At 44.5% G+C, this 27,212-nt stretch overlaps 2 protein-coding genes across 5 annotated transcripts; one reads left to right on the forward strand and one right to left on the reverse strand.

The window, feature by feature from the left end:
• Window positions 1-3,010: 3,010 nt before the first annotated feature.
• On the forward strand, window positions 3,011-9,841 carry LOC144178476 (isoamyl acetate-hydrolyzing esterase 1 homolog). 2 transcript variants are annotated; one of them, XM_077706359.1, is made up of 6 exons: window positions 3,011-3,307; window positions 3,818-3,873; window positions 4,442-4,661; window positions 6,029-6,116; window positions 6,919-6,984; window positions 9,252-9,841. In XM_077706359.1, the coding sequence occupies exons 1-6, from the start codon at window positions 3,242-3,244 to the stop codon at window positions 9,359-9,361; spliced, it is 606 nt and encodes a 201-aa protein (XP_077562485.1). In that variant the 5' UTR covers window positions 3,011-3,241; the 3' UTR covers window positions 9,362-9,841. The 2 variants fall into 2 exon arrangements, with proteins under 2 accessions (XP_077562485.1, XP_077562486.1); XM_077706360.1 differs by having other exon boundaries at window positions 3,190-3,307; window positions 6,919-7,040; window positions 9,252-9,839.
• A 284-nt stretch (window positions 9,842-10,125) lies between these two features.
• Tsp97e (Tetraspanin 97E) lies at window positions 10,126-26,167 on the reverse strand. Of its 3 annotated transcripts, XR_013324015.1 has the most exons (6): window positions 25,970-26,167; window positions 23,325-23,492; window positions 19,179-19,409; window positions 18,027-18,140; window positions 16,856-17,000; window positions 10,126-15,462 (listed from the first exon to the last, which is right to left on the reverse strand). XR_013324015.1 is itself a non-coding variant. In XM_077706357.1 (5 exons), the coding sequence occupies exons 1-5, from the start codon at window positions 26,027-26,029 to the stop codon at window positions 15,367-15,369; spliced, it is 669 nt and encodes a 222-aa protein (XP_077562483.1). In that variant the 5' UTR covers window positions 26,030-26,166; the 3' UTR covers window positions 10,126-15,366. The 3 variants fall into 3 exon arrangements, 2 of the variants coding, with proteins under 2 accessions (XP_077562483.1, XP_077562484.1); XM_077706357.1 differs by lacking the exon at window positions 16,856-17,000 and having other exon boundaries at window positions 25,970-26,166; XM_077706358.1 differs by having other exon boundaries at window positions 10,126-17,000; window positions 25,970-26,166.
• Window positions 26,168-27,212: the final 1,045 nt, after the last annotated feature.

Genomic DNA, 27,212 nt, shown 5'->3' on the forward strand with positions numbered 1-27,212 from the left:
CAGAACTCCAGGAGCTACGGAAAGTGACCGCCTACGGGGTCCCACCGATTGTCTGCACGGTCTGGACATATAGGTGGCTGATTCATTTACAACATCGAGTGCATGATAAAGTTCCCATCTATCTATCAGACTACACAGCATGCCATCTGCAGATAGGGTCACTCAGTTCCACAAAGGAGGGGGGGTCTGGATATCGCCCAACACAGCAAACGGAAGCGATAAGACGCAGGATGCGTGTTACATAATTGGTATTGCTTTTTGCCTGAGCTGTTTTTTTATATTGTTCCAAAAGAGTTGGTGGCATTATAGCTTTATAATTATTACGTTCCACTTTAAATTACATTGCTGTTTTATCTAGTGAGTCTATGTAACCGTGTACTCCTTGCTGAAAATTGATTGATTGATTGATTGATTGATTGATTGATTGATTGATTGATTGATTGATTGATTGATTGATTGATTGATTGATTGATTGATTGATCGATCGATCGATCGATCGATCGATCGATCGATCGATCGATCGATATAGTCTTTTGTGACCCAATGTATTCCGTGCATTTATCAAGGGGAAAAGAAATTGCGAAGCAAGTGTAACAAAGGTAACACGAGGACAAAGAAGCACAGGACAAGGAAAGTGTTCCGTGTGTTTCTTATCTTGTCGTTGCGTTCGTGTTATCACCCTTAATTACCGTATGTACCAACTGGTACAGCTTAACAGTCACGCGTCCATTTTAATATATATGTATATATAGTTTGGATCTGAAAACTGAAATGTATAAAAATGCCGCAATCTTTACCAGCACTGACAAGCAATTGTACCTATAGCTTCGCCCGCACTCATTAAAGATAACACCACGCTGGAGGCATGCGTGCGCACTTTGATTCGCCCCATGCGGAAGAAAAATACACTGGAATGCACAATAACACGACAAACATGCATGCCAGAAATTTGTACAGTCAGCCAGTCACCGTGAGCTAGTAACAAGCTTGTGGTGCTTGCCTCCAAAGGTTCCTGCAGGAGCAGCCCCTTTAGAACTGGCCGTGGAAGTAATTATAAGTACACTCCTGCCTTTTTCGAGATTGAGCATGAAAATATTATGAATTGAACTTGTTTATCCCTTTTAACCTTATTTTTAAAATAATTAAGGTATCCTGTCAGGAACCCATCCGACAACCTTCAGCTAGTCCGCGGGGTCCGCCTGGCCGCCGCAGCCCAGGGACTCCTGGACAAGGAAACCCTCCCGGCAGGAGATGAAGAACTGAGAATGAATGAATGAATGAACGACTTTATTTAGAAATAGGCCTGAGGCCCTGGGGGGGGGGGGGGGGGGGGGGGGTATTGGAAGATAAGGGAAGGGGAGTCGAGAGCCTCAATGGAAATCACATGTACGCTATTAAACACAAATTGTCCGTTTGCAGGCCTTACTAGGGCTGTCAGACCGCTCTACACTGCTTTGTAAAGACCACTGGCAAGTGAATAAATTCCTACGCGTTCGAGACTATCATCGGAACGCAGGCGCTCCAGGTGCTCCGCATTCGTACGTGGTGCCACCAACTGTTCTCGGCCGCTTTCGAATGTCGGACAAGACCATATTAGAAGAACTGAGACAATATTAGTTTAGCATCTACCAGAATAAAGTTTATTCCTCCTCTTGCTGTCTTAGTGAACCATAACAATATTCCACACCGACGCCCAGAAGTTTTGAGCTTCGCAGATAATCCCAACTCCCTTTCTGCCGCATTTTGAACACCAAGGCAGAAACTTGGTCCACCACAATTCTCGTCCCTGGCACTGAAAATTGATCCCACTTCTTTCGCGCCTCCACAAGACCAGGCTCCAAAATGAAATTTTTAGCAGAGGAGCTGTTTATGGGCGCGCAGTGTCCGGCGATTATGCTTGTCACGTCAGGCGAAGGTGATGCCCGTCACGCCAGGCCAAGGCACCCGCTGGGCAGACAGATGGCGCCACTGCCTCGACAGTCGTCCAGGCGGAGGTACGGCTAGTACGGCGGTCCAGTGAAAAATCTCGGCCCGGGGCGCATGTCTACCGATAAACTACCAGAAGACCTCTGTGGGTGAGCCTTGAGTAAGTACATACATACCGCGCCGAATGGCGTTGTGGGTGGCCCCCGCCTTTACAGGACATGGACGCCAGCGTGCTGAAGTCTGCTCCGCTGTTGTTTCAGCAGCTTTCACAGGCGTGGAAGCGGCTTTAATTTTTTTTCTCTCTCCCCAAGACCGCAACACGCCGTCACATCAATACCAAAAATTCCCCCGCATTTCCCCGAGGGGGAGAATGTGAAAGTGCGAATGCACGGTTGTCGGCCCGCTTGCGGCGCTTGCGCTCGGCCCCCGCAGCCCACCGCCTCGCCGCCTTCTCTTCCATCTCTTCCATCGGGTTTGTAGTATCACGTGTACACCACGCAGTTATCAAGCCGCTATAACGCCGCTGAGTCGCCAACGCACGCCGCTGACGACGTAGTTTGAATGCGTTAAAGATATAAGGCGCGTCACTAACACTGATATCAGCGTCGCGTCCGTGGCTTGGTCGGTAGAGCGTCGCGCTGCGGCCGCAAAGTCCTCGGATCGAAACCTGGCGCCGGATGCTGGTTCTTTTTTAAATATAGAGGAGCACTGCGGACGCCGCCGCCGCCGCCGCCGCCGGCGGTGGATGGTTTGGGGTCGCTTATAAAGTGCATTCGCACTTAAAAATGTTTAAAATGAACAGAGCGCGGGAGTTGCCAGCAGTGCGATTGCAGACATCACCTCTAATTCCTGGTGTTCCCAACTGTAGGCATTCCGGCGACAAATGCCTACAGTTTCCTGGATTTGTTTAGCCACATTAACTATCCTTTTTTGTTGTTGTTTATGAACATGACAGTCGCCAAACCATTGCCACACAATTACCAAGTGGCCGTAACTAGTATGTCTGTGTTAGTAACCAAGTGGAGGCTGCATGGAGGCGCCACATTCTGTTCACAAAATCTGTCGCACCACAAAACTCTGGTCGTAGCCGTAGCCAATCTATAGCCGCTGAGCCACCTGCGAAATACAAAGTTGTGCGTTGTAGCTTGTGCTTAAGTTGCTGGACTTCGGAGCACATTTAGTGGGAATAATTTAAGCTCTAGTAGTACAGCGTGTCTTTAAGCCCTAGGAAAGGAACTATCTTATCGCATATCTGCGGTAAAGCGCTAGAGCGGGCGCTGACGATTTGAAGCACGGACGAAAGCTACACGGAAAGATGAGTCCCGACACCCGTAGAGTCGTGTACCCTCGCATAATTTTATTTGGCGACTCTCTGACACAGGTGCGCACAAGCGAAATTTTCGAATGGCTTTTGTTTTATTGTTGCCGTACAAGTGTGCTTACAGTTTTCGAGTGACCCTGAACATGTGCTGTGCAACTGTCCCTGCTACGCGCATCACCGTGGAAAGTTAGCCACGTCGTTGGCCCGGTTAGAGAATTTGATATTATCTCAGGACGTCCTGCTGGGACCCTGGCCAGACCCGTAATGTTCAAACAAGGCCTTCAGCACAGTGCTGGCATTCTTAAAAAGCAGCGCTTTGGCAGCTAGATTGTAGTCCCGTCCCGTTGTGGTGAACATGTACCGGGCATGGCTTTAGGCATTTTGTATATACTAATACTATCACCTCTATGTCCATCATCGTATCTGTCACCCTCTCTATCTATGCTCGTTTCCCCTATCCCCCTCCCCCACACAGAGAAGCAGGTCAGAGACTATATGATCAGGCCGACCTCTCTGTTTTCCTTCCATTCAATAAATCTCTCTATCTCTTCCCATGTTCGGCTGCTGCAGCGGTGCTTTTCCCCCGAAGGCTGCTGGGGTTCATTTGTGGCCGAAGCATTCGAAAGGTAGGGTCAGTCAAGGTGCTAAAATCCTCAATTCTACCCCCACTTTTCTTTAACAGAGGAAGTTTCACTTTCACGCCTTCTCCTCCTTTGTGAGAGTACTCTTTTTCAGAACGCCACCGTTCTGCACACAAAAACTGCACCTTAAAACGCGGTACTGACGAATATTACACGTCGCGGTCATCCGAGTTAATGCCAACCATACCACCATGCTGACTTCCATCCCTTGCTCGGAGTCGGCGTCTCTGCGCTGTTCATGCAGGAAGGGGAAAAAAAGAGTGTTGCTTGCCCTTTGGAGCTCTGAATTGATCTAATTGCGTAACTTCTGCTGAACTAATAACTCATAAAAGCAATAAGTATGTTGGCGTTCTTGCAAATACATCAGATTGCAGAACTGCATGCAGGATACCCAAGGGCCTTTTTTTTTTTTTCCTGGTCCCAAGCATGCCCTAAACCTTAAGCCTGCGTGAAGTTTGATTCTTATCTGTATGAATTACTCGTGCATCTCAATGTTCGTGAAATTGGGAAAGGTACTGCTGTTGCTTCGGCGATGATGATTTTTTTTTTGCAGGCGATGTGACATTGTGGTGCGGGGCTTCTCGGGCTACAACACGCGCATGTGCAAGTACGTTCTGCCGAGGATATTTGGCCCAGAGGATGCCGAGACTGTGGCGGCGTTTGTGATGTTCCTTGGTGCCAATGACTGTTCCGAGGCTGCTGACGCTGGGAAGCAGCATGTGTCTCTGGAAGAGTACATTTCAAACTTGGAGGAAATGCTTCACTACATCAAGGTTACAGCCCTGTTAAAGCACTTGTCGTTCTTTGCCACATATTAACAAGTTTGGAGAAGTAGACAAAAGTTGCATGCTGTGGTGGTCTAGTGGCGTAGGTGGTGTTCTGTTGCACATATAGTCGTTGGGCCCCGAAATAAACAGGTTGTACACATTGTGCCCACTGGAAATGTTTGGGCTGTCTAAACTAAGCAAGAGCCTGCTGCTAGAGCAGGCGCCAGCACAATGTATTCTGAACATCTTGGTGGTTCTGTAAGGCTTGTTTCCTTACGAGGGCGACCAAACGGTTGTCACATGTTACAGGCTTATCAGCGCTAGCTGAGATAGCGTTTGGGAATTTGCTGTCGTTGCCCATTGTAGGTGTGCAGCTGGAATTTAAGTATTTCAGATAAAGCAATAACATTATTTCGTGGCATAAGAAACTAGCAAATGGCTAGAGTACAATAACGCAAGAAACATCAACATCAATGAGGGGCAAATGCAAGGGTTAGTTTCTCAAGCGGCAGGGAAGCTGCGTAGCCTCTTGAGTAGGTCTTGAAACTGTGTGACAGCTTTTGAAGTCCAACGAAATTACAAACAGATTGCACCCACAATTTTGTGAGCACACATTTTCTGAGCACGCATTAGAGCAAAAATAAAGTGCATTGCTACGGCGTTGTGCAGCGTAAGGATATACACACTAAAATGACCTTTTAGCCTTTACTAGGTTTGATCAGTGATTCCACACTTCTGGTTCCTGCCTGATGTGGTCGAGTCAGGGTAATGACTGCCCATTTTTGGCTGCTGCCCTCTAAGTACGTCTCAGGGCCCTTGGCACATCATATTCAGGTAGAGTGAGTGGGTAATATGAAATTCGCCCCTCTGCTCTCTAACCCTTCAGGGATGGCAGCACACTGTTTCCTGTCAGCAAAATTTTAATGAAGTATGAGCTGCCTAATAAAGTGTAACATTGTACATCATCGTTCCTCTAAACTTTGCAACAAAATCACTGTCATAAGAATCACTCACATTGGATCCTTCAAAGGTGGGTGGGAATACAGTTTGGGCATTACCTTCTGTTTCTGAGGCTAATTGTAGTAGGAACTTTCATATAAGAATTGCGTATCAGTGTCTTATTGTTTGTATTTCAAGGGATCGCTTGCCCCTGAATGGTTGGGCTGAACCATTGCCTGTGGCCACTTCAACTTACCTGAGAGCTATTAGCAGTGCAGCCATCATGCTTTTTTAAATATGGTGTTGACATTGCAGAAGCCTGTCTCCACATGCAAGTTCTTCAGAAAATATTTTGCAGAAATGATTGAATGAAAAGTACCTTGCAAGTGTTCGGAAAAAATTTCAGGAATGATTAAATGAAAAGTACTTTGCAGGTGTGCGGTGTACCTACAAGCAAAGTAATCTTGGTGACTCCGCCTCCATATTGCGACGGAAAATGGGTGGCTTACTGCAAGGAAACAGGTAAGAAAGCTACTGGGTTAAAACGAGTCTTCAAATCTTGCAGTGATTCAGTCCAAATGCTTGTTTTCTGCTTTATTTTTGTTTTTTCACAAATTGTGCTTTTCATAAGCAAGAGGCATTTCTTTTGTGACCCCCAAAGGATGACGTCTGTGGTCGTAAATAACATATCCAGTGCACAAGATACAGTGAACTGATCCTGCCGTCCAATGCTATGGATGGGTTCTTTTCCAGATGCCCTTGAGGCTTGCTGTTCATTTGAACAAAGTCAGCTTCTCAGATCCCATCTGTCATCCCAAAGATAGACGACAGCACATTTTTCACCTGTTTGTTTGTTTGCTAGCCATTGCAAGGTAAAAAATAAAAGCTCAAGCATTCAGTGTAAACATGGCACCTTGATTGCACGATATTTAGTTAGTCTTGATAGTTTTAGAATATTGTGTAGTTGAGCCCAATTGCTTATTCTATAGCCAAACGAACTTGATGGTTACAATACACGTTTGCTAGAATCAGAGTTCGTAATAACTGTGCTTCTGTCTCACTTGTACATGCTGTGGCAGTTGTTCTACCATGTTTTTGTAATATGAAAAAGTTTCCTGAAATAATCAGGACCGACTGTAGTGTGCAAATTGGAATGTGAGGGCCTAAGAGAACGAAATGCCTAGTGCTTTTCAACGGGTGGGGATGTGCGCTGTTGCTTCTAGTGCAAATTTAGACGGGGCTATTCACAGTGGGAGAATAATATGGGACTGACTGACTCAGTCCACTGGAAGAAATACTTGACGTGGGGATACTTTCATTGCAGGCAGGCACTTGCCAAGGCGAAACTTGGAGAATGTGGCCTTATACGTGAATGCAATGTGTGAGCTCGGTAAGCAGCAAAACATACCAGTGGTGAACACCTTTGCTGCATTTCGAGCAGAGCCAGTAAGTACTTACTAGCGTACTGACAAAATGCAAAAAATTAACTACAGTCAGACCTCATTATAATGAAGTAGTATCGAGGTTGTAAATTAGTTCGTTATATCTGATAATCGTTGTAACCATAGAGGTAAAAATCGGCTCAAATAAATCGGCAATCTGGCTCACGCAACAATCCTAGATAAAAAACGCCTTCAAACCCACTATAAATGAGGTAGCCCTTATCTGTCTCCTTGTGGCATTTCAAACTAAACAGAGCGGAATGCGAGATCATGAAATTACAACAGAACAAAGTTCCTTCGGCAAAACAGGCCTGCGTTTTATTTACTTGTAGAAAGATGTAGCCTTCGCCTGGTGGCTTTTTTTCAGTCTGTGCGGAATGAAGTTTTTCACAGTGTCCATGCAATAAAGGGTCTTTTCTACTTGTGCAGCTTTTCAAGTTACTAAAAAATGATTGTTTTGTCCCACTTTTTTTTTTTAAATTTTGCTTTTAGTATGCTAGCTATTGAGTTTTGAGCCTCGCGGAAACCAAATATTTCTCATTATAGCTGATATCGCGCGGCTCTGGGAATTTCGGTTTCATTATAAAAAGTATAGCTGTCATTGAAATGAAGCATAACCAAACAAACTTCGTATTTAGTTCACTATATCCGATACGCTATAACGAGATTCGACTGTATTATGAAAAACGGAATTGACACGTGCACTCCACCAAGTAGGAGAAAATTGAAAAAAGAAGGCATCCTGCTCCGTTATTCGGTGCCCCAGGCAAAATAAAGATGGCACCTCGACAACTCGTTATTTGCAACACCTTAGCAGCATGGATGCTCCTAGCCGCTTTTATGTCGGCTGTTAGTAGGAAGCTTCAAGCCTTCATGGGCTTGAAGTGGTCATCGTCTTTGTGGATGCAGGATTGGCAAAAAAAAGCTATACCATTGTTGCGTGATTAGATAAGGTGGAAATGCCTGGTCAAAAGAAAGTGGTTGTTACTGTACCTTATTTTAGGATTGCAGGTGCATGCTGTTGTCCTGGGGAATGATAGTGACCGTACTTATTATACTTGTGTGGGGATATTGTCAATGGCAGTGAATTAATTGCTGGAGCTGCACGACTGTTGCAGTTTTACCAACTGTAAAACCTTCGTTCTAAAAGTTGTCTTATTTATGATTAAATTAAGGCAATTTAACCATTGTTTTGGACTTAGCACTTTGCTTACTGTATTTTATAAAATAGTTAACCCCAATGGCATGCATTTTGCCAAATGATTTGACTTAGTGGTGTGCTGAGGATGATTTTAGCTTCACAACAGTGATTAGAATTATTTCATGTTAAGATTTCTACCAGTTGCTTTTCATAATGCTGCTATGACCATTTTCTACAAATAAATAGTGGGAAAGTGGAACTTCTTCCTACCACTGGAGGTGTTTTCAGTATCCAAACCATGTAGTTGCCTGTATTAGTTCTGAATCTATCTTGATTTGATCAAAAAATTTTTTTGATGTAACCCTGTTTCATCGAGCTTACCTCTACTTCAACAGCTCCCTCTTGCCATTGATTCTTGAAATTGTTGGCACGTCCCTCATGCTTTGCTCCTAGCTCAACCAGAGAACTGCTAGGGAACTGCAAACTAATGTGAACATTTCTTTGGTGTGCCAAAAAGTTCTTTGACTGGTGTTTTCACCATTTTTTCACAAGACAAATACCAGGCCGTTTATGACAACTTGCATTGCCAGAAGTGAAATCAGTGAAAGTGTCCAGGCAGTCTGAAAGTTCAGACTATGTACTTAGTACTTACCTCGAGAAAGCAGACTAAATTACAGTCTTTTTGTCACAGTTGTAGATACTTTTTACTGCATTCAGATAGCTTTTTTAGAGCGGTTAAGAAAAGAAAGCAACTTTGCCCGTGTTTGGCACCTAAAAGCACAGCAATATATTTCTGCATTGTGCGCAAGTGTTATGCCCGACATAGATAGCTCTTAACCACTCTCATTGTTTTATTTACAGATACAATTTTCCCACACTCAGTGAAACCATTTTTCTGAAAGCGAAGCGCTCAAGATTACATAACTTGTACGAATTGGGCACTCCAAAATAGTTTCATGAGAGAATTAGTTTCAAGCAAGATCTTATTCGTAGTGACAACAGTGCAGACTTGACTTGGCACTCGTTTGTTATCAACAAACACGTATTCACCATTGGCTATTTGTTTCCCTCCAGGATTGGGAGAAGATGCTGCTAGACGGTTTGCATCTGTCAAAGACTGGGTCACGGAAGCTTGCAGCAATTTTGGTGCCTTTATTGGTTCAGGCTGTTGGTCCTGTTCCTGAAATATTCCCAGACTGGAAAGCAATAGACCTTGCAGATCCAGAGGGGAGCATCACATCCTGGGTTCCAAACACGTGATCCCTGTGCATCCTGCATTGCGGGTCGTCAAATTGGGCTCTTCTGTGAAGACATTTGTGGAGCCTGCAAAGCTTCCTCTCATCAACGAAGCCCGACATACCCACCTACAAGGCTAGTCCGAATGGCTGTGTTTCTACAATAGCGCCACATGCTAAGAAAAGTTTGTATAAATGAAGATTTTGTTTGAGACTACTGAGCAGGGCAGTGCAATTTGCGATTGGAAACAAATTCTGGTTGTTTGTTACGTGGACTAGGAATATGTGCAATTTGTGACTGAAAACTCCTGGTTGTTTATTTGTGGACTACACAGCAGGGCAGTGCAATCCGTAATTGTAAACAGATCCTGGTCGTTTGTTATTTACTGAATAAAGTTTCAAGGAAGAAGCACTGCTGCCAGTGCCACTCATTCTGATCCAGATGAACTGCATATTCGATTAGCGATTTGATTAGTGGCGAATGAACTGCATAAAGTGATTTCTGCACATGGTTTACTGTTAGACCAAGCATAAGTACACGTTTCCCCCTAGTCCTAGCTTGCTGCTTGCACAGGAATGTTAGTGGCAGGTATTTGCAATTTTTGTTTGCGTTCAACATGCACAACTACTTCCGCAGCCAGCGGGTCAGTGTTTTTATTTGGCTTTAAACTAAGCTTGAAACCTATCAGTACAGGGAGGAACGACAAACAGTATCACTTTGCAGAAATTTATTTCTCAGCACTACAAGAGCCAACATCAGGGCACAGGGTCCAGGTAAAATGAAAAGGCTGCACCACACGTTCATGCAAAAATAACTTAGCTCATGCAAGCATTTGTCTCATTTAAAAACAACGCTTGCAACTAACCTAAAAACTGTTCACGTCATGTCTATACGCCCAGTACACATGAAGGCTGGTTGGTGCAACGACGTGCAGCTGTTTTGATAACTTCTGCACGGCTTGCACAAATTCCATTCTAACTGCACTTGCCTTTGTAGCAGCTACATCTGTGCAACTACATAATGGCACGGCAGCTCAAGAGGCTAACCTAATATCTGGAGTTGCTCTCTTCTATCTGAATTGCACTAACCTTGTGATAGCCATGCACAAAGCATCGCTTTAAACACAGCAATAAAACCATCTTGCTCCGTTTACTGCTCCTTTAGAATACATTTACGTTGAGACTAGTAATGCTTACCATGTACCCATCTGCTGCAGAGCCCATGCGATGATGTAGCACTCTAACTACACTTGAAAGAATTGTACTCTAGGAAAATTCTTCAAAGCTGCTGCCTCAAAATTAAGCCAGCGGAAGGCATTTTTCCAAACCCTGAAAGCATTGCCTGAACTCTCAGCTTACTTGGCCAGGACAAATTATTCCTTGGAAGGAGTGCAGGCAGTTGGATTGGACCACCAACAAAGTACAGGAAACTTTTCTCGTGGCCACTTCACTGCAAATTTTGGTGGCCAAATTCTGTCGAAGGAAATGAAGCAATGTAGCATTTTTCTTTCTCCCTGACATTCAGCAAAATCATTCAGAACATGATAGGAATATTCAACTCAGCCTCCTGCAACTCTGCTGTGTTTTTCCTGGATGTCTACAACTTTCATAGCAGTTCTCTGTCTCTTTCATTTTCTTTTTTTTTTTTTTTTTCATAAGGACAGGAAAGTCAAGTTGTATGTTGTAGTTTCAACTGGTACATGGATTCTCTCTAAGTGGTAATAGATGACACATTCCTTGCTTCAGATCCCAGTACAGAAATGAACTTGGAAGCAGCTGCCCCAAGAATGGCAAGGTCTAATTACATATATCAGCGCTGGCAAGGATTCAAACACCCATTGTTAGCATTGAGCTTTGTGCATTCTGTGTCCGTGAGTAAAGTTGGACGCAAACATGCCAAGCAAACCACCTCAAACACCTTAATGCATGGATACTGTTTTTCTGAGCAAATGTGATAAGCATGACTCAGAACTGAATACTTCATACGTAACAGCTTGATGCATGGAAGTCACGTAATGTCCCTTATGGCATACTACTTTTAATTTAAAGTGATTAACCAGTAGTGTAGAATGAAAGAATTCTCTAACATTGTTCTCACTCTGACAAATTTGATAAGTTTCCTTTGAAAATTCTGGCCATGCCTACAATGAATGTCTTTAGAGGTCAGTGCAGTATTTTCACGCGATTTTCACGAAGTTGTAATGCATGCACTGAAAAACGTTCACACAAAGAACCAAACTATTGTGCCGCCATAAGGAAATTGCAGACGGGAAAATATGAACATGAACGCGCAAGTTCTACCAAAATTTTGGCAACAACGGTGAACAATACGATTTGGGTAGGTTTACAGTGTCTAAAGCTAAGACTTAATTGAACATAAGCCATGCCAGCATTTCATCTTTATGACAACAAAAACTTCTGCATTCAGATTCGTATTTTGGTATTCGCATTTCAGTCGCGCCATGCTACCATAGTTTCTTCGCAGACGGCACTTGCAATATGGGCACCTAATGCATAACCTCACATTTGGTAATTAGAACAAGCTTTATTGGATGAGCAGAAGCATTCAATAATCGTCCTGACACGGCAAAACCGCTAGCTTGTTCGTACTGACACACTGCTGCAATTTCGTCTGAACTCTTGGAAAGGAATGCACAGTTACGGCTGTTTCACGTATGGGTTTTGAAACAGAGTCTTCTTATCTTAGTAAATGTGATTACCGATCACAATTAACGAGATAATTTGTTGAACAGCATAACGCTACTTCTTGCACAGTAAGCATTTATATTAAGTTGTGCAATTTTTACTACCGTCAATGCGGAATTGCTTTAAAGGAGGCGACACTTTGCATTTTCAAGCAAAGTCTAGTTTGTAGCCTTTGCACAGAGTAATGCCCAAAAACACTTTGCTTACCCCCCAAAGCATTCTTCATAACAGGACGAAGACAGCCTACATTGAGAATTAATACCTACTGGGTTCTCCTGATCCCTTGATTAGAAACTTCAAAATTTCTACTGTATATAAGACAATAGAAGACCCTCTTTTTAAACACCACTAAACACCAGTGGAAATGCACTTGCTGAACTGGCAAAGCAAAACGTCTCAATGAATAAATGGTCTACAACAAAAATTTTATTATAAAATGCAAAAACAAGTCATAATCTCAAAAAAAGGTATTTCCTACTGAACAATATAGTTTTACACTACACATGCATCTCATTTTAAAAATCCACAACATAAAAATCGCTGGCAAGGAAGTCCCCTAAACATACTGAACGTACACCATAAAACCAGATAGACACATGCAAACGAAGGAGGTGAAATACTTTTTCGTCCTCACTGCAATAGACAGCACGTGCAAGATTTCCAAATCGCACAGGGAATGCAAGACAAAAGTGACACACATTGAAGACCATCATATTAAAACTATGGCAAGCGTTTACAAGGCACTCAATAAACCAAATTTTAAAAATGGTCAATTTATGCTATTCATCAATCACTGAATATACAAATCCTCTAAATAATAATAATAATAATAAAAAAATCTCTGGCACAGAAAACCTACGCAGGCACAGGTCAAATGACAACACCGTAAAAGTGGCATGGTCCTTTGGGCCTTTCAAATAACACCAGCCTCAGCCATCCTTTCTCAACTAAACTGCCACCAAATACCAATTAAGCAGTGAAAATTAGTTGACTTGATATACGAACACAAAAGGTAACAACCCGGTAGTTCTAGGGCTTTTGTATGTGCACGGTGCATTGATCTTCACAGTGCAATCAGGCAGAAACATTGAAATCCCTGCAGGAAAAACTGTTTTGGTGAACTTTGTGTGCCAACTCCCTTAAAAGGGCCATGAAGACAAAATACAAGAACTAGAACTCACTCAGTTATAGCCCTGAAAGCCCTCAGTTATAGCATTCTGCTAATGAAGAAAGGTAAAAAATATTGAAAACCTTCACCTGACATCGCGCTGCTTCAGCAGTGATGTAATAGGGAGAACACTAAAAAAGTTGCAGGAGATCGTTACGCACATTCTTACGAGCCAAGACCACGAAAATGTTTGTTCTAACTAGGTTTGTCAACAAGTCCCTTTGAAGCGACAAGTACCCAATTGGTGAGTTGCCGTTCCTTCATCTATTTTCCTTAGTTGCTGCAAGTCTGCATTACAACTGGCATCATCATTATCAACGTAGATTTTTGAATGAATGAAGCTCGTATTTTGTCTTCATGGCTGCTTCAAAAAAATACGCAAAAAGGTGCATCTTTAAAATGACATCATTTGTGAGTACACGCTTACAGATTGCACGAATGTATTCTGCTGGCATGGCTAGACCGGGCATACATTTCAGCCCTTGATGATAAGCGCGCTGTACCTTGCACAACAGTTACAGCATCACTGCGCTAAGCGTAGAGCTTTGTAGCACGCAACTAATCACACACTGCCATATATGCAAACATTTTGCCTTACATTAGGCTGAAGTAAATGCAAAAATGCTCTTTTTGCTTGGCAAAAGAAAACAAGCGAGTTCAAGCACTACTCGCAAACATGTCAAAGGAATGGTAGTAGGCATGGTGATTCAAGTAACCTTTGGTTCCAAGCTATTTCTTGCAATTGCAACACAATGAGGACAAAGATAGGAGTGGACAAAAAGAGAACTAACACAAGATTGAACAAAAACCCAGTGTACTGAAAGGCAGAGAGCTAAACCGCACACCACATTTCCTGTGATGTTTCCGAGCTTCTAGCCAGAGTGCACAAGATGGTACAATCAAATCTCACAAGTTCCAATCTCACAAAAAAAAATGTTTGTGAGCTAGAACTGCAGTAAAATGCTTAGATGTTGTATCACTTAAAACTTCGCTGCAAAGTGCCTCTTGCAAATGCATTCAGCATTTCCCGTTTTCTCATTGAAAGATCCCCCCCTTACTTTCGCTAGATTTATGGCTATTTTTGGGTGGGGCATCTGGGTATTTTATGGTACACACAAAACTGTTTGGTGCCTATTCCGTTGTGTTAATATACATACACAGGGCAGCAGTATGTGTGACACAAATAACAAATTTACTGCTTAGCAAATCAGAATAAGAGACAGCCAATAAGGTCAGGCATAGCATTGTATACAAGCTTGCTGTGGAATTATGGTAGTCTTTGAATGCCTACTTACACAACGCTGACTAAAGCAGAATAAAGAAAGACTGGCACAAAAATAGAAAAAAAGTCAATATATTAAATGAACAATTAGTATACAAAGATCCATGCCAAATGGCCCATTCTCTTCCTGCATTATCCCATGGAATGCCAGAAAACTTGTGCTAACTGTCACATCTTATCACTTTTGATTGCCTGAGGAATGCCCTGCTGATAACATGCCATCCTCATTGTATTTTCACACTCGAGAGTTGCACACAGACATTCGTAATTAGTTTGCGATCCCACTGGACCTAGGAATGACCGAATGTGCACCTCACCGACTCAGTCAACTCTGCAGGATACTTAACCTGCCAGCAGAGCAATAATTCTGTTCAGCGTTTAGCCACACGGCAATACCTCAGTGTTCCCACATCCAGAAGTTGCTGAGAAGTATTACAACACAATTCAAGACGCAAACTTATACTTTTCACCTCTCTTTGGTCTCCACAATGCCACTCTTTCCATCATAGCATTTCCCAGTTGGCAACACATAACCCAGGAGTTACTGTAAGCCCTGGTGGACACAATCCAGTGTTGCTTCTTTCCAACTCGGGCGCTTTTCACGAGTGCATTAGAACAGTCATCGCGGTACTTTGTGCACAGAGGGCAAAGAGTAGACACAAGAGAGCAGATAGGGAGAAGAGAGAACACACGAATGAGCTTTGATACCACGAGTGGTGAAGGGGAGCAGGAGTGTCTGAGAACACCGAGAGAGAGGAGAGAGAGAATGGAGGAAGGAGGAGGAGGCAGGGTGGCCTGTCACGTGACACGAGCTCCTCCACCCAGCAGGAGGTAGGGGTCCACCTCGGGGTCTTTTTGAAGTCGGTAACGGTAAGCCACAAACACAGCTACCAGCTGAAAGGACCACAAGCACCGGTGAGGAGGAGAGAAAAAGGGCAATCGTAGACAGACAGCAGTGACCACAACAGAAAAGAAGAAGAACCTCCGGTACAGAGGTATGAAAGCAAAGCCTGCGCTCCATCACTCTGCTGTTGCATGTGTAAAGCACGCATGACTCTACTACCACTCTCGGGGCCCCGTCATTCTCCGTCACTGTTGCATGCCTTGTAAAAAAGACTTCGGACACACCTAAGCACTTCTTATGAGTTGTAAATGCGAAAGCAGTAATGCCCAACTGAACTCTCTGGGGATGATGTGGTGCCAAACGGATATACTGATATTACGGGTGTTTCCATACAGCAGAACTGGCCAGGGCACCGGCAGTGAGTGCACTGGTGTGCCTGGCATGGTGCCCTGGCAACTGGGTGACTGCTGTGCCATTAGGTGAGGCCAGCGCATACTCCTGTCCCCCCTCTGCAATATCAGCAGTTTGACTGGCTTCTTAGCAATGATGTTCTTGCTATGATGCGCTGTGAGGCCCCATGATATGTCACAGCCAATGAGAACTGAAACACAGTTCTGCTGCTACAGACAACGCCAATGCTGACTTTTTTGCTCAACAGGCCATTTAATGCTTTCGCACAACAACTGCCAGAGCATTTGAAATAAAAGACTAGGCACGAGCATTTGTTCAACTACTTTCTGGCAAAAACTACGCAACCTGCATTACGTATACTCCCAACCCTTTACCAGCTGTGCAAACTATCTAAATGGTAGGCAAGCACACACAGATCCTCAGCGAGCATCATTTTAGAATGTAATTAATGAAAGAGCAGACACATGCAGGTCCACTGCTTGAATCCAAACACTTCCAAAAAGCAGCACAAGCTGGCGTTAGTTTCAGAACCCCGTAGGAAAGTATTAGCGCAACTCAGCAGAGACACTGCAGCTGATCATCGGGGACACTTTTCATCTACACAATCTTCACTTTTAAATGCCATCATGTAAGGCTAGTAAAGTAATTCTGTAAAATGAAGAACATTTTTAATCATACCGCAGACATCTGGTTCACGGCCAAGGTAAACAAAACCGCTCATGTAAGGGTATTAGATTCTTGTCATGCACACATTGTACTCACAGGACAGACAAAGCTGCTGAGTATAAAGAGCACACACAAGGAAAGAGGGAAAGCCCCCAGTAAAAGCTTTACAAAATGATAAAACAAGTGGGGGAATCAACACAAATGGTGAACACAAGCCAACGTACATTCTTGTTCCAGAATGTACTCCAAGTCACAGCAGTAACAATGGCTCGACACTTATGCGCTCGATGAAGAGAAGGTTACGCGCTCGATGAAGCAGGGGGGAGGGGCGGGGGTTAGTAGGGGCTTTGCCGGCGGCGTCCGTACCTTGTGGTGCCAGAGAGAGCCCCTTGCAAGAGAGCCATTTCAAGAAGCCACCGGAGAGAGTGGTTAGTGGTTACAGAAAGGCGCTAGGGTTAGCACGAGGGTCCTTCTGGTTGCGGTACCGCACCGTCAACCACACCCCGATGAACTGCAGCCAGCCGGAGGGAGGAGGGAGAGGAGGCCGGGTGAGAGAGAGAGAGGGGTTATTCCAGGCACCAAACCAAAGAGTTACAAAACAAGCAGGTGGGGTTAAATCATGCGTTCTGCTTCCGTCAGCTACCCGCGTGTAACATGCCATCCAAGCATCGTGCAAATTTCAGTCACGGCTGAAGAAACAACCCTCACTTTGAAATTAACCACATTGAGATTCATTCAGACGCCAAGTAACACCTATGTGGGTGTCCTTGCATTCCTGATTGCTTGGTATGAGCTAGAATTCAGCATGCAACATTGCTGAGCCACATTTTCATACATGTTGCTAATTCACAAGTAATTCATTTTTTAGTTAATTTGCCTAATACATGACAATTATGAAAAAAATGCCAAATTTCAAAATAACCTGTATAATAGCAATCGCTTGCATTTTTTTATGTGGTACTTTATCACTACTGCTATCAGTTGGCCCATGTTCTCCAGTGTCAATACCAGAGTTTCGAAGGTAACCCTAAGCACTTTGTTTCCCTGAATAATTTCAACGCTTATCTAAACACCATGAAGAGCACCGTTAATCTGAACGAATTTGTTCAAACTTGTAACTAACTGAAATCAGAACTTAACATAAAATTTTGGCTTGGCATGTCAAATATACAGAGATGCACAGTGGTGCAGGGCTATAGTTTAATTTGCATTCTTTGGGAATCTATAACGTAAGCAAAAATCTTGAGTACACAGGCATCTTTTGATTTCTCACTTATTAGTACCATATACTTGAACAAGGAAAAACAACTTTGCTCAAATAATTATTTATCCAATTACCTAGTTCATGCTATTGAGAGTTTCCTCTCATCGAAATATGTACATGTTAATTTTGATGAGATCAAACTGTCTAAATTATTTGGCAGTCAGAGTTAAACGAGGGTTGGTTAACGAGCCATCATTGGTTGGTTAACGAGGCACAATCATCAAATTAAACTACAGTTTTCGCTGTCAATGCAGCGAGAACGATGTCACTCACCTCTGTGAAGCTGAAGAACATTCCTATACCACCAGTGATTTTGAGGCCATTGCGAATGGCCTGATGCAGGGCAGACCAGCATCCTTGGCACTCACAAGTTCCATTGGGAGGAATCTGCAGTAGATGAATTTAAGGCAAGCAAGGTGATCATGGTCATTAGAACATAAATAAATGTGCCTAACTGCCATGCCCACGGCTAATGGAAACTTCGTGATTACATCATCAGCTAACAGTTTGGCACTAGATGGCAAAATTGCTGACGAACCAGTCTGCATTGCACTCGCGAAGTTTAGGGGTGGTTTGTGGCTCTTTGTGGTGAAAGGGCATAAGTGTCGCGAGCTTATCATTACATGAGGAAGGCTACAACTACTAACTGCAGCTCACACGAGCCTCTTGCCAATCCAATCACAGCACAAAAAAACCGTATGCAGTCAGTGCGGCTAAAAAAATAAAAACCTTGCAAACGTAATGAATGAGCTTAGAGAAATGACATCATTGGGTGGAGTAAGTAGCTGTGGTTACAACATTTGGTACTGTCATCCAACTATGTCTTCTACTTGCCACATTAGCAGACCATGGTGACTGCGATGAATCTAGACTTATTCACATGGTTTGTTGGTGAAAAGAAAAAAAAAAAAATCCTGGGTCATCTCTACTAAGGTGAAACCTGGTGAGGGGCGAAGCATGCAGTGTATAAGTGTATTCTTGGCGCCTTGGCGTTTTTACCAATGGAGATGAAACCATTGAGGGGTAGAGATACACAGCTTTGCTGTAAAAGTTTGTCTTTAAAACATGAAGCTCTCTAGCGCGAGGCGTAAATGAGTGTCCCAGTGTTTTTTTTTAGTACAAAGTGCTCCAGTGCGAGGCTCAACCATGTGTCCCGGTGTTTTTTTAGTATGCGTTACATTCTAGCACTAGGTGCAAATGAGTTTCCCCGTGTTTTAGTACTATGACTACATGAGGCGATTATTACGACGACAACAGGAGACATCAACTGCCCCAGCCCCGAAGGGGCTTCGCCACTAAAAAAAAAAAAAAGCTTCAAATACTTGCTTGAATAAAGGGATGCATACCATTCTACGATAAAAATGGAAGAGGTTCGCTGCCATAAAGTTTGCTAAAGTCGTGCTTCCACTGCGAGGCCCTCCTCACCTCCTGCGGCGGGCAGCAGCTCGGCACGTGCTCGCACTGGTATCCCGGGTCCGAGGCATTCCGCTCGAAGCCACAGCAGTGGAAGAGCCGCTCGGCCTGTGCCCGGACGGCGGGCGAGGCCTTCTTCCAGCCCTGGCTGGCCAGCTCACGCTCCTGGTCCTCCGTCATGGCCAGGCAGGCACAGGCCACGCTGAACTGGACCACGAACAGCAGGAACAGGATCACCATGTACTGCGGACGGGGGCGTCAAGGAAGCACCTTCTCTGGCCGGGTTACGTTGCCTCCTCCCATGCACTGAGAGCCCCCGGGGCAGCCAGATGGTGTTCTAGAACACCACTGTCCCTTTGCGACACGCATTAGGATGTAGCCGTCAGAAAAATTTGAAACTGCCTGTGCATGTTTTTGATAAAACGAAATTTCACTTAAAAACCATAAACTATTCGATCTCGGAAGTAGTTAATAAATTAGGTCGTGTCCTAATCGTGAACACGCCTATGTAAACGTGACCACCGTTTCCTAACCATTGGTACAATAGAAAACGTATACCGTATTTTCCGGTGTATAAGTCGTGGTTTTTTTCTGAAATTTTCATTGGTGCGTCTTATCCACCGGTGCGACTTATGTATGGAATAAATTGATTCGCGGCGGCCGCGCGTGGCCAGCGCACGTTGAGACACAGCTCTATGGTGTAAATTAATCCCAAGTCCACCGGTACGGCATTTCTCATAGCCCATATGTCGCTTCGGGACATTGCACCAAAGAATTTGCAGCTTTTTCTAGTCAAAAAGAATGATAATGGCTTGCAACAACCACGCGCCACTTTAGGCCATGCGCAGTAACTACAGTTCAGAATAAATTCAAAGTAACATCAAACTGGGTTGCAAAAACAAAATGCAGCTCATGAATTATTACAGACAGTTACTCTGAAGGAGGTAAACGTGCTGCTAATTTTTTAAAATGACAGCTTGGAGATAAGTTTTGATTTTCGTGCCGCTTCCCGTCGCGTCACTTCTGTTCGCCATGACACCTTTATTGCGCTGATTTACGACAGCACGCAAGAGACGCGCGACGTTTGGAGAGGTGGCCAAATGGGTCTCCGACTCTTGAAACTCCATTTCTACAAAAACAGTTGTAGCTGGGTTGATAAAGGCCGGAGTAATCCAATCCGCGAGTGGTAACAATGTTGGCGAAGAAGACATCAGAGAGTCGGAGGACGACAGTGATACAGCGGTGGAACTCCCACTGAAGATACTGAATTATTTGCTAGCGAGTCTGAGGAAAAAGATTTCGATGGTTTTGCCTAAACGCCGTCCGTAAGTACATGCCATCTGTGTGTATCCATAAACCATTTTTGAGAAGTTAGTTATGTCCAGACTTTGGATGTTATATGCCCGTGTCTAGCCCTGCTTAGAGGGGGATGCGTTACTAGGCGGCGGCCGCCACAACCATGTACTTTCGCCGCACTTTCTAACGATCTGATTCACTATGAGTTTACCTAATTAACAAGTGCGTCTTATATACCGGTGCATTTTATACAACGGTGCGACTTATATACGGTTTTTTTTTTAAAAACTGTCATTTTGAGGGGGGTGCGACTTATACAAAGGTGCGTCTTATAGACCGGAAATTACGGTACACATTATTGTGATCTGTGGCCCTTATATATTAAGGTAACAGCTTCAGTTTTGCTTCATAAAACATTTTAACTAGATAAAAAACCACCTACTTGATGCGCCGAGCATTTGGCGTGTCAAGTAGGTGTTCTTAATCCCCACTTGAAACGCTCAGCCAGATTTCGCATTTCCTGCTGTAAAGCCGAAAATGCGAATGCTGGCTGAGCGGTTCAAATAGGGATGACGACGATTGTAACTCACAAAGATGCTCTTAAAAGTTGCGTGTACTATTGTAGACGCCATGTCACAAAGGGTTACACAAATACGATGACGATAGGAACTGCGACATACCCCAACATGCAGCGTAGAAGAAGGAATAATAGCTTGTACAGCGCGAATTCTTGCATTGCTAATGCAATAAACTGTGCAGTGCTCACTGAAAAGAATAAGCTGGCAGGCTTGTCGGTATTTCGACATTCTTGCGGTACAGCGTGCCTTAAAGGAGCCATGAAGAGAAAACACAAGTTTGTTTCATTCAAAAGGTTGCCTCGTTAGAATCATACTGACACCACTTTTAACGTAAACTTCACTCAAATAAGCTACATAATTAGGAAAAAAGGGAATGGCCATGCGACTTACTAGCTCATTTCCCGCAACAGAACCTATGATGTCACATGTGACAGCTCTGGGATTGGTGGAGGGCGGAATAAAACAAACGCAAATTAGGCAGAGCTTATAAGCTTGCCGAACGAGTTATTTGCGCTTAAATTTAAGGCACATTTTCTTAAAAGCCGTAAGAATGGTGGAACAAACAGTGCAAGTTACGAAGGCACATGTAAACATAGAAGTACCGATGCGTACTGCTGTTGGTACTGCGCACACTATGCTTGTTTAGCGGCACAGAACTGTGGGGCTTTGGGGTTGTCTCAGACGACACTGGCCGATTGATTGACGCAACGAACCATGTTTGTTGAGCGAGCACTGTTTCACGAAACAATTTTCTCCCAGAACAAAAACAAGCCAGATTTAAATACGGTCAAAAAAAAAAAAAAGGCAGAAAACGGCTTGCCACGGTATGGTGGTGCCATCTATGTTCAATGACGTAAACAAATGCGCGAGTACCTTGAGGCCAGGATACCAGTGCTGCCGTACAGGGTGGAGGCACCCTTTGAACGGTCCCATACGGCTGCAATTGGGTCAACGTGCTCAACGCGTTGTTCTTTTCGTTTCCCACGAGACCCAGCAACGCGAAACAGATACGATGATTCAAACTTCGCCAGTTAACCGCGTTGCGGCGATAATTTTAGCGCGGTTTTGATACAATGACTTGCTTCGGCGGTGAGCGAGCGAACCAAAATGGCGGCACCAGCGTATAGCCGGTATTCATTGAAAAGTTTAGCTGTCAATGTCTTCATTTGGCAACACTGAAATGGCCACGGCCATGGCCGAAGCGCCACAAACATGGCGCGGCTTATGCCACTGCGGCCGCACGCTGAAGAACAAATATAACACCGGCGTGCGTCGTCTGCTCCGTTTCAACCCGATTCTCAACGGTGGTGCCAACAGAGTTGTTATTTATCACACTCACATTTGAGTCGAAGCATTAATTTGCGTTCGGTGGGCCAGAGGTTGGAATGTCCAACCCATATCATGCGCTTAGCACGGACACGGACAAGTACCGCCATCTCGCGGAGCCCGACGTAACCAGTGTTGGCGCATTCACATGGTTGCCTGCATGCGTGCCTCGCTATTGAATACCGGCCATACGTGTCTCCACCCTGTACGGCGGACGCGTGAATCAAGGGACCCTAGGCGGTCGGTTCCTGTGATGTCATTGCATACCATGAAAACACACGATTCAGCGGGAAAATCAAAATTTTAACTGAAATTGATTAATTTTTCAGTGAATAAAGCATCGTTTGCATTCGGACAAGCGCTGGAGGCACTACAAAACACGAAATCTTTCGAATAACACAAACTTGTATTTTGTCTTCATGGCTCCTTTAACAGAATGAAGAGAGAGACAAGATGCGGACAGAAGAGACACAAGGAAGCGTGCAGAGGCACGGATGACCTGCAGAAACCAGAGCTATCCTCACGTTCTTTATCTTAAATCCAGGACTGCACCAAACAGCACGTCAGCTGCCTGCTGCAATAACGTTATCTGTGGTTTCTTAGCCCTGTTATTGCTGCTGTCAAATAGAACTGATGTGTAACGCCAAGTCTGAACCTAACTACAAGGGCACACATAACTTGACAGTGTTCCAGCATCGTTTTGTGGTAGCAGCGCCCTGATTAGCTAGAAGGAGGCTGAAACACGGGCAGGTGGCCCCACTGCATGTTTTTTCAAGCAAATAGGGCCCTTTTCACAAGTGAACAAACACAAGTTATGTTAAACACAAGTAGTGGATCTTTGCACCCACTACTTGTGTGAAACAAAAAATTGTTTTTCTTAGTGTTTCTACACTTCCCATGGGGCTCGGGCAGATACTTATCGAGCAGTATGCTTGCTAGGAGCAAGCTGAAAGGATACAAAGAACAGCAGCACTTGATGATGCTTGACTGCTCCAATGAGACCAACAAGAGACAGCAGCAGCAGGAACACCCCGCAGGCAATCACTGCTCCGAAGATGGTGATGTTGGTCACAATGCTGGACACCCGGCCATAGGCAGCCACCCCAATCAGGATGAAGGAGACGATCTGCGGCAGTGAAACGTTTCAACCACAAGGCAACAATCAATCGAGGGAGAGTTAATCAAGGCTGAGGAGGACACTCGTTACTGCCACCGCACAAATTGGCGGTAATAAAAATTCAATGCTGGGGCAGCCAAAATGCCACATGATGATCTCTTCTTACATTAAGTGGTCATCCGCAAAGGTTTAAATACTCCACAGTGAGTTTAGAAAATTCTTTCCATATTTGGACATCATATAAACCTTCCCTGCACATTTTGAAACTGCCCAAACACTAGCGGATCTCCACACAAACTTCTACGCAAAAGATGGCTTGGACTGACTTTTGAGCAAAATCATGGTCAGGATGGGGGTTGACACACATGCCAGCTATAGTGGTGCTAGTTCAAAAGGCGCTGAGGAGGAGGTTACAAGAGGGGAAGGGGTGTTATGGCAACATCGCTTCCCTTACTTCCTGCGCGAGCACTCTAAGAGCCTCATTAATGGCACAGGAAGTCACTTGGTGCAGCAAATGCGTGACTGCAAGTGCACTCTGGATTTGAAAAATGTGTCCATTGTGGGGCGGGGCGGTTCAAAGAATGAGCGAGAACCAGTAGAGGCCTTCTTGATCAAGAGAGGAGGAGAGAAATGCATCAGTGAGCCTTCGGTGGCATTAACTGATAAGGACATAGCGTTTCTTAATGCAGCCCAATATGACAACTGTGTGAGAGAGAGTTCTGTGGCGATCTTGGGTTTTTGACGGGGTGAGGGGTGACCCATCTGCGTGTGCGTCATTTTGGTGAATAAGTATTTATGGGAGTTCTTTCAATAAAATTTTATTGTAAGTCCAGTGACTGTCCTTGTCTTGCCTCTCCTCTTGTGTGCGTGTTTTTACTGGTTTTTCCCAAAACTACCCAACGCTTTGGGCTAAATTTTCAACTGGCTATAGACCAGTGTCTGGCAGGCTTCACCACAATCCCAGGCAGCATCCCGCTGCCTCAATGACAGTGTCACTTGACTCATTTCATAAGACCAGGTGAAAGTAGGGGGAAAGAAATAGAGAAAAAGAAAATGGCGATGGGTGCACACCTTCCCCTTTTTTTTGGGCAGCATGATTTGCCACCTTCTAGATATCCAGGAGTTTATCATCTGCATCTTGAAAAAGAAAAACGGCAGCAATTTTGTCACCTATTTTGTTTTGAGGTAAATTTAAATGCATCGGAAACTAGGATCTTGATGCCAGTCTCTGTTATTGTCTAGGAAAGGGTGCTGATGTTCACGTTCTTTGTAATTGACGAAAGGTGGCTGAGAGGAGCGTTTGATGTACTCCCCACCTAATGACGCCTCGAGCAACCAAGATGTGAGAATTGGCGCTGCTGTTCCGTAGGCAAACTTCACCGCAGGAGGCCCATGCACATCACAACCGATTCAAACATATCAGTTTTGTAGCAAAATGACCTGCAGTTACCATGACCTGACCAAAATGACCTGATTGAGTAGCAGACCTGCAACTTTTCATCAAGTTATTTTCACATACTGTGACCAAGTGGTTTTTAATGTTTGATAAACATCTGAACGCAGGACAGCCCATTTTCTTCTTTCAGCTTCCATTTGGTGCCGTGTAAACTTAAGAAGCTTGACGTACCCTGACTGCCCTTTTGCTCCAGTTTCTTATTCAAAAGGCTTTTTTTCTACATGCCTAAGGCCTCCTGCCTGATGTGTCTGACTCGCATGCCACCACGGATAAGCGTTTGCTTCGCATATGAATACTGCTGGCACTGCCACTATATTCCTTACAAACGCGCGTGGGGTTCTTAAGTCGTTTAAGTCGTTTTAAGCATATACGAAGATCTCGTTGCGTCTTTTCAGACGGTTCTGCGGGAAGAGGCATGAAAACAAGACCTTGGCAACTGACCGTTCCTTGTTATCTTTGAGCTGCTTACGCAAACAAAACTGGACTGAATGTGCCCGACGAAGACGGGCCACAGATATTTAACACTGAAATCTTACTCTTACGTGCGCCAGGCAATGGTGGTGGCGGCAAAGAGTCTGTTGTTTCGAGATATTAGTACATAAAATAAAATTTATAATTTCTGCCAGCTCCGAGGCCCCCGATTGTAAACGTCCGGAATGGCACGCACTACAAATGTCGCCAATGGGCATCCAACGACGGTTAAGAAGCTGGTGAACAGCTACCCGGGCAGTCAAGTGAACCTTGTAGCGGCACAATGACCAGCCACCTCGACCACGAAACGTCAAACCGACGGCTATTGAAAGGACTGCTCGGAGCTCAGCAGGGAACGAGGATGAATGACCCTCGCGTGCGTCTTCAATTAAAAAGGTCAACGTTCGCTTACTTCCGCGGAAGTAAGAGATTCGAGAAAAATCTGGCCTGCCTACGTGTTCGAGTAAAAGCGGCGAGTGGTCCACAAGTGAAGCCGCGCCTCGTCAGCGACATCGTAACATGTGTGACGAGTCACGGATTTTGGACAGTCAGTACTCACGATATACATAATGTTGAGCGCTGTGAGAGCATTCTTGGAACACGTGAATCCCCCGCACATGGTTGAAATTTGGTTATGTACAAAAAGTAAATGCTAAAAGTTCATATGACTAGACACATGCGCGAAACGGCAAGAGACCCAAAACAGAAATCGCAAAAAATCTAGCCGATCGGTATCCTCCTTGTAACACAGGCGTGTGCGCGTCTGGAACTTCTGCCATCGTTCCTTTGAACCATTAAAAGCGCTGCAAGTTGTACAATATATTAAAATAATTACAATGTTTTGATAAAATGCTTTTTATTTTAAACCCATTTTTGCATAAAAATAAAAAGAATAAAATAAAAACTTAACTTTTTTGTTTTGAGCTAATCGATAATCTTGTTTTTATTCGAGCCATAGCAGCCATAGCCGTAGCTGTGCCTGTGGCCTATGGCGCCATTGTTGTAGCAAATTTAAGACGTTTAAGATTAGATTCAGTTCAAGTGGTTCAAACGTCCAAGCGCAAAGCAGCAAAGCAGTAGTGTTCTGTGCTGCGCGTGGAAATGGATAGTTCAGAAGAATGTTGTGACGATTCCGCGCAAAGCGATGAACTGTACACACCCGGCTGCGAATCGTCGTTTGAGTCAGGCCACACGCGCAAACGCAAGCTGGCGCTAATCACGGCGAGTGAAAAGCGCGATCTTTGTCTGTGGAAGCGCGAACACCCCCGATCCACGCTGAAAGAGGTCGCGCTGTGGGGTCGAATCAATCTAAATCTAGACCTCGCCAAGTCGACCGTCTCCCGCATTCTGCAGGAAAGCGACAAGTGGATTGACACTCCGCCCGAAGTCGCTGACGGCACGTCGTCGAGGAGTCCGCATGTGGCCGATCTGGAGAAGTCCTTGGTCACTTGGATTCACGAGGCTCGTTCCCGGGGCGTATACGTAAGCGATCTGATGATCGTCGAGAAAGCCCGGTCACTTGGGAAATATTTGAGTAAGATCGCCTTCCGTATCTCAGTTATCTGCGTCACTCTCGTGGCCAGCTCGACTTGATTATTATTTGCCACTATGGAAGCGCGTCGTCCTGTGTTGTCGATTCCGCGCCTTTTTAATCATGAACTTTGCTACTCACTGCGGCGCAAACAGTGAGTTGCAAAACAGCGGTATAAAAGTAACCGTGACTCGCCAGCATCATCAGCACTGCCTAACATAGTGAAACGTAACCAAGCCACATGTTTAGGCCAGTTAAGCACTGAACCTCT

Source organism: Haemaphysalis longicornis, unplaced genomic scaffold (genome assembly GCF_048455015.1).
Source record: "Haemaphysalis longicornis isolate Haplotype H1 unplaced genomic scaffold, Haemaphysalis longicornis Haplotype H1 scaffold_4, whole genome shotgun sequence".
NCBI lineage: Eukaryota > Metazoa > Arthropoda > Arachnida > Ixodida > Ixodidae > Haemaphysalis > Haemaphysalis longicornis.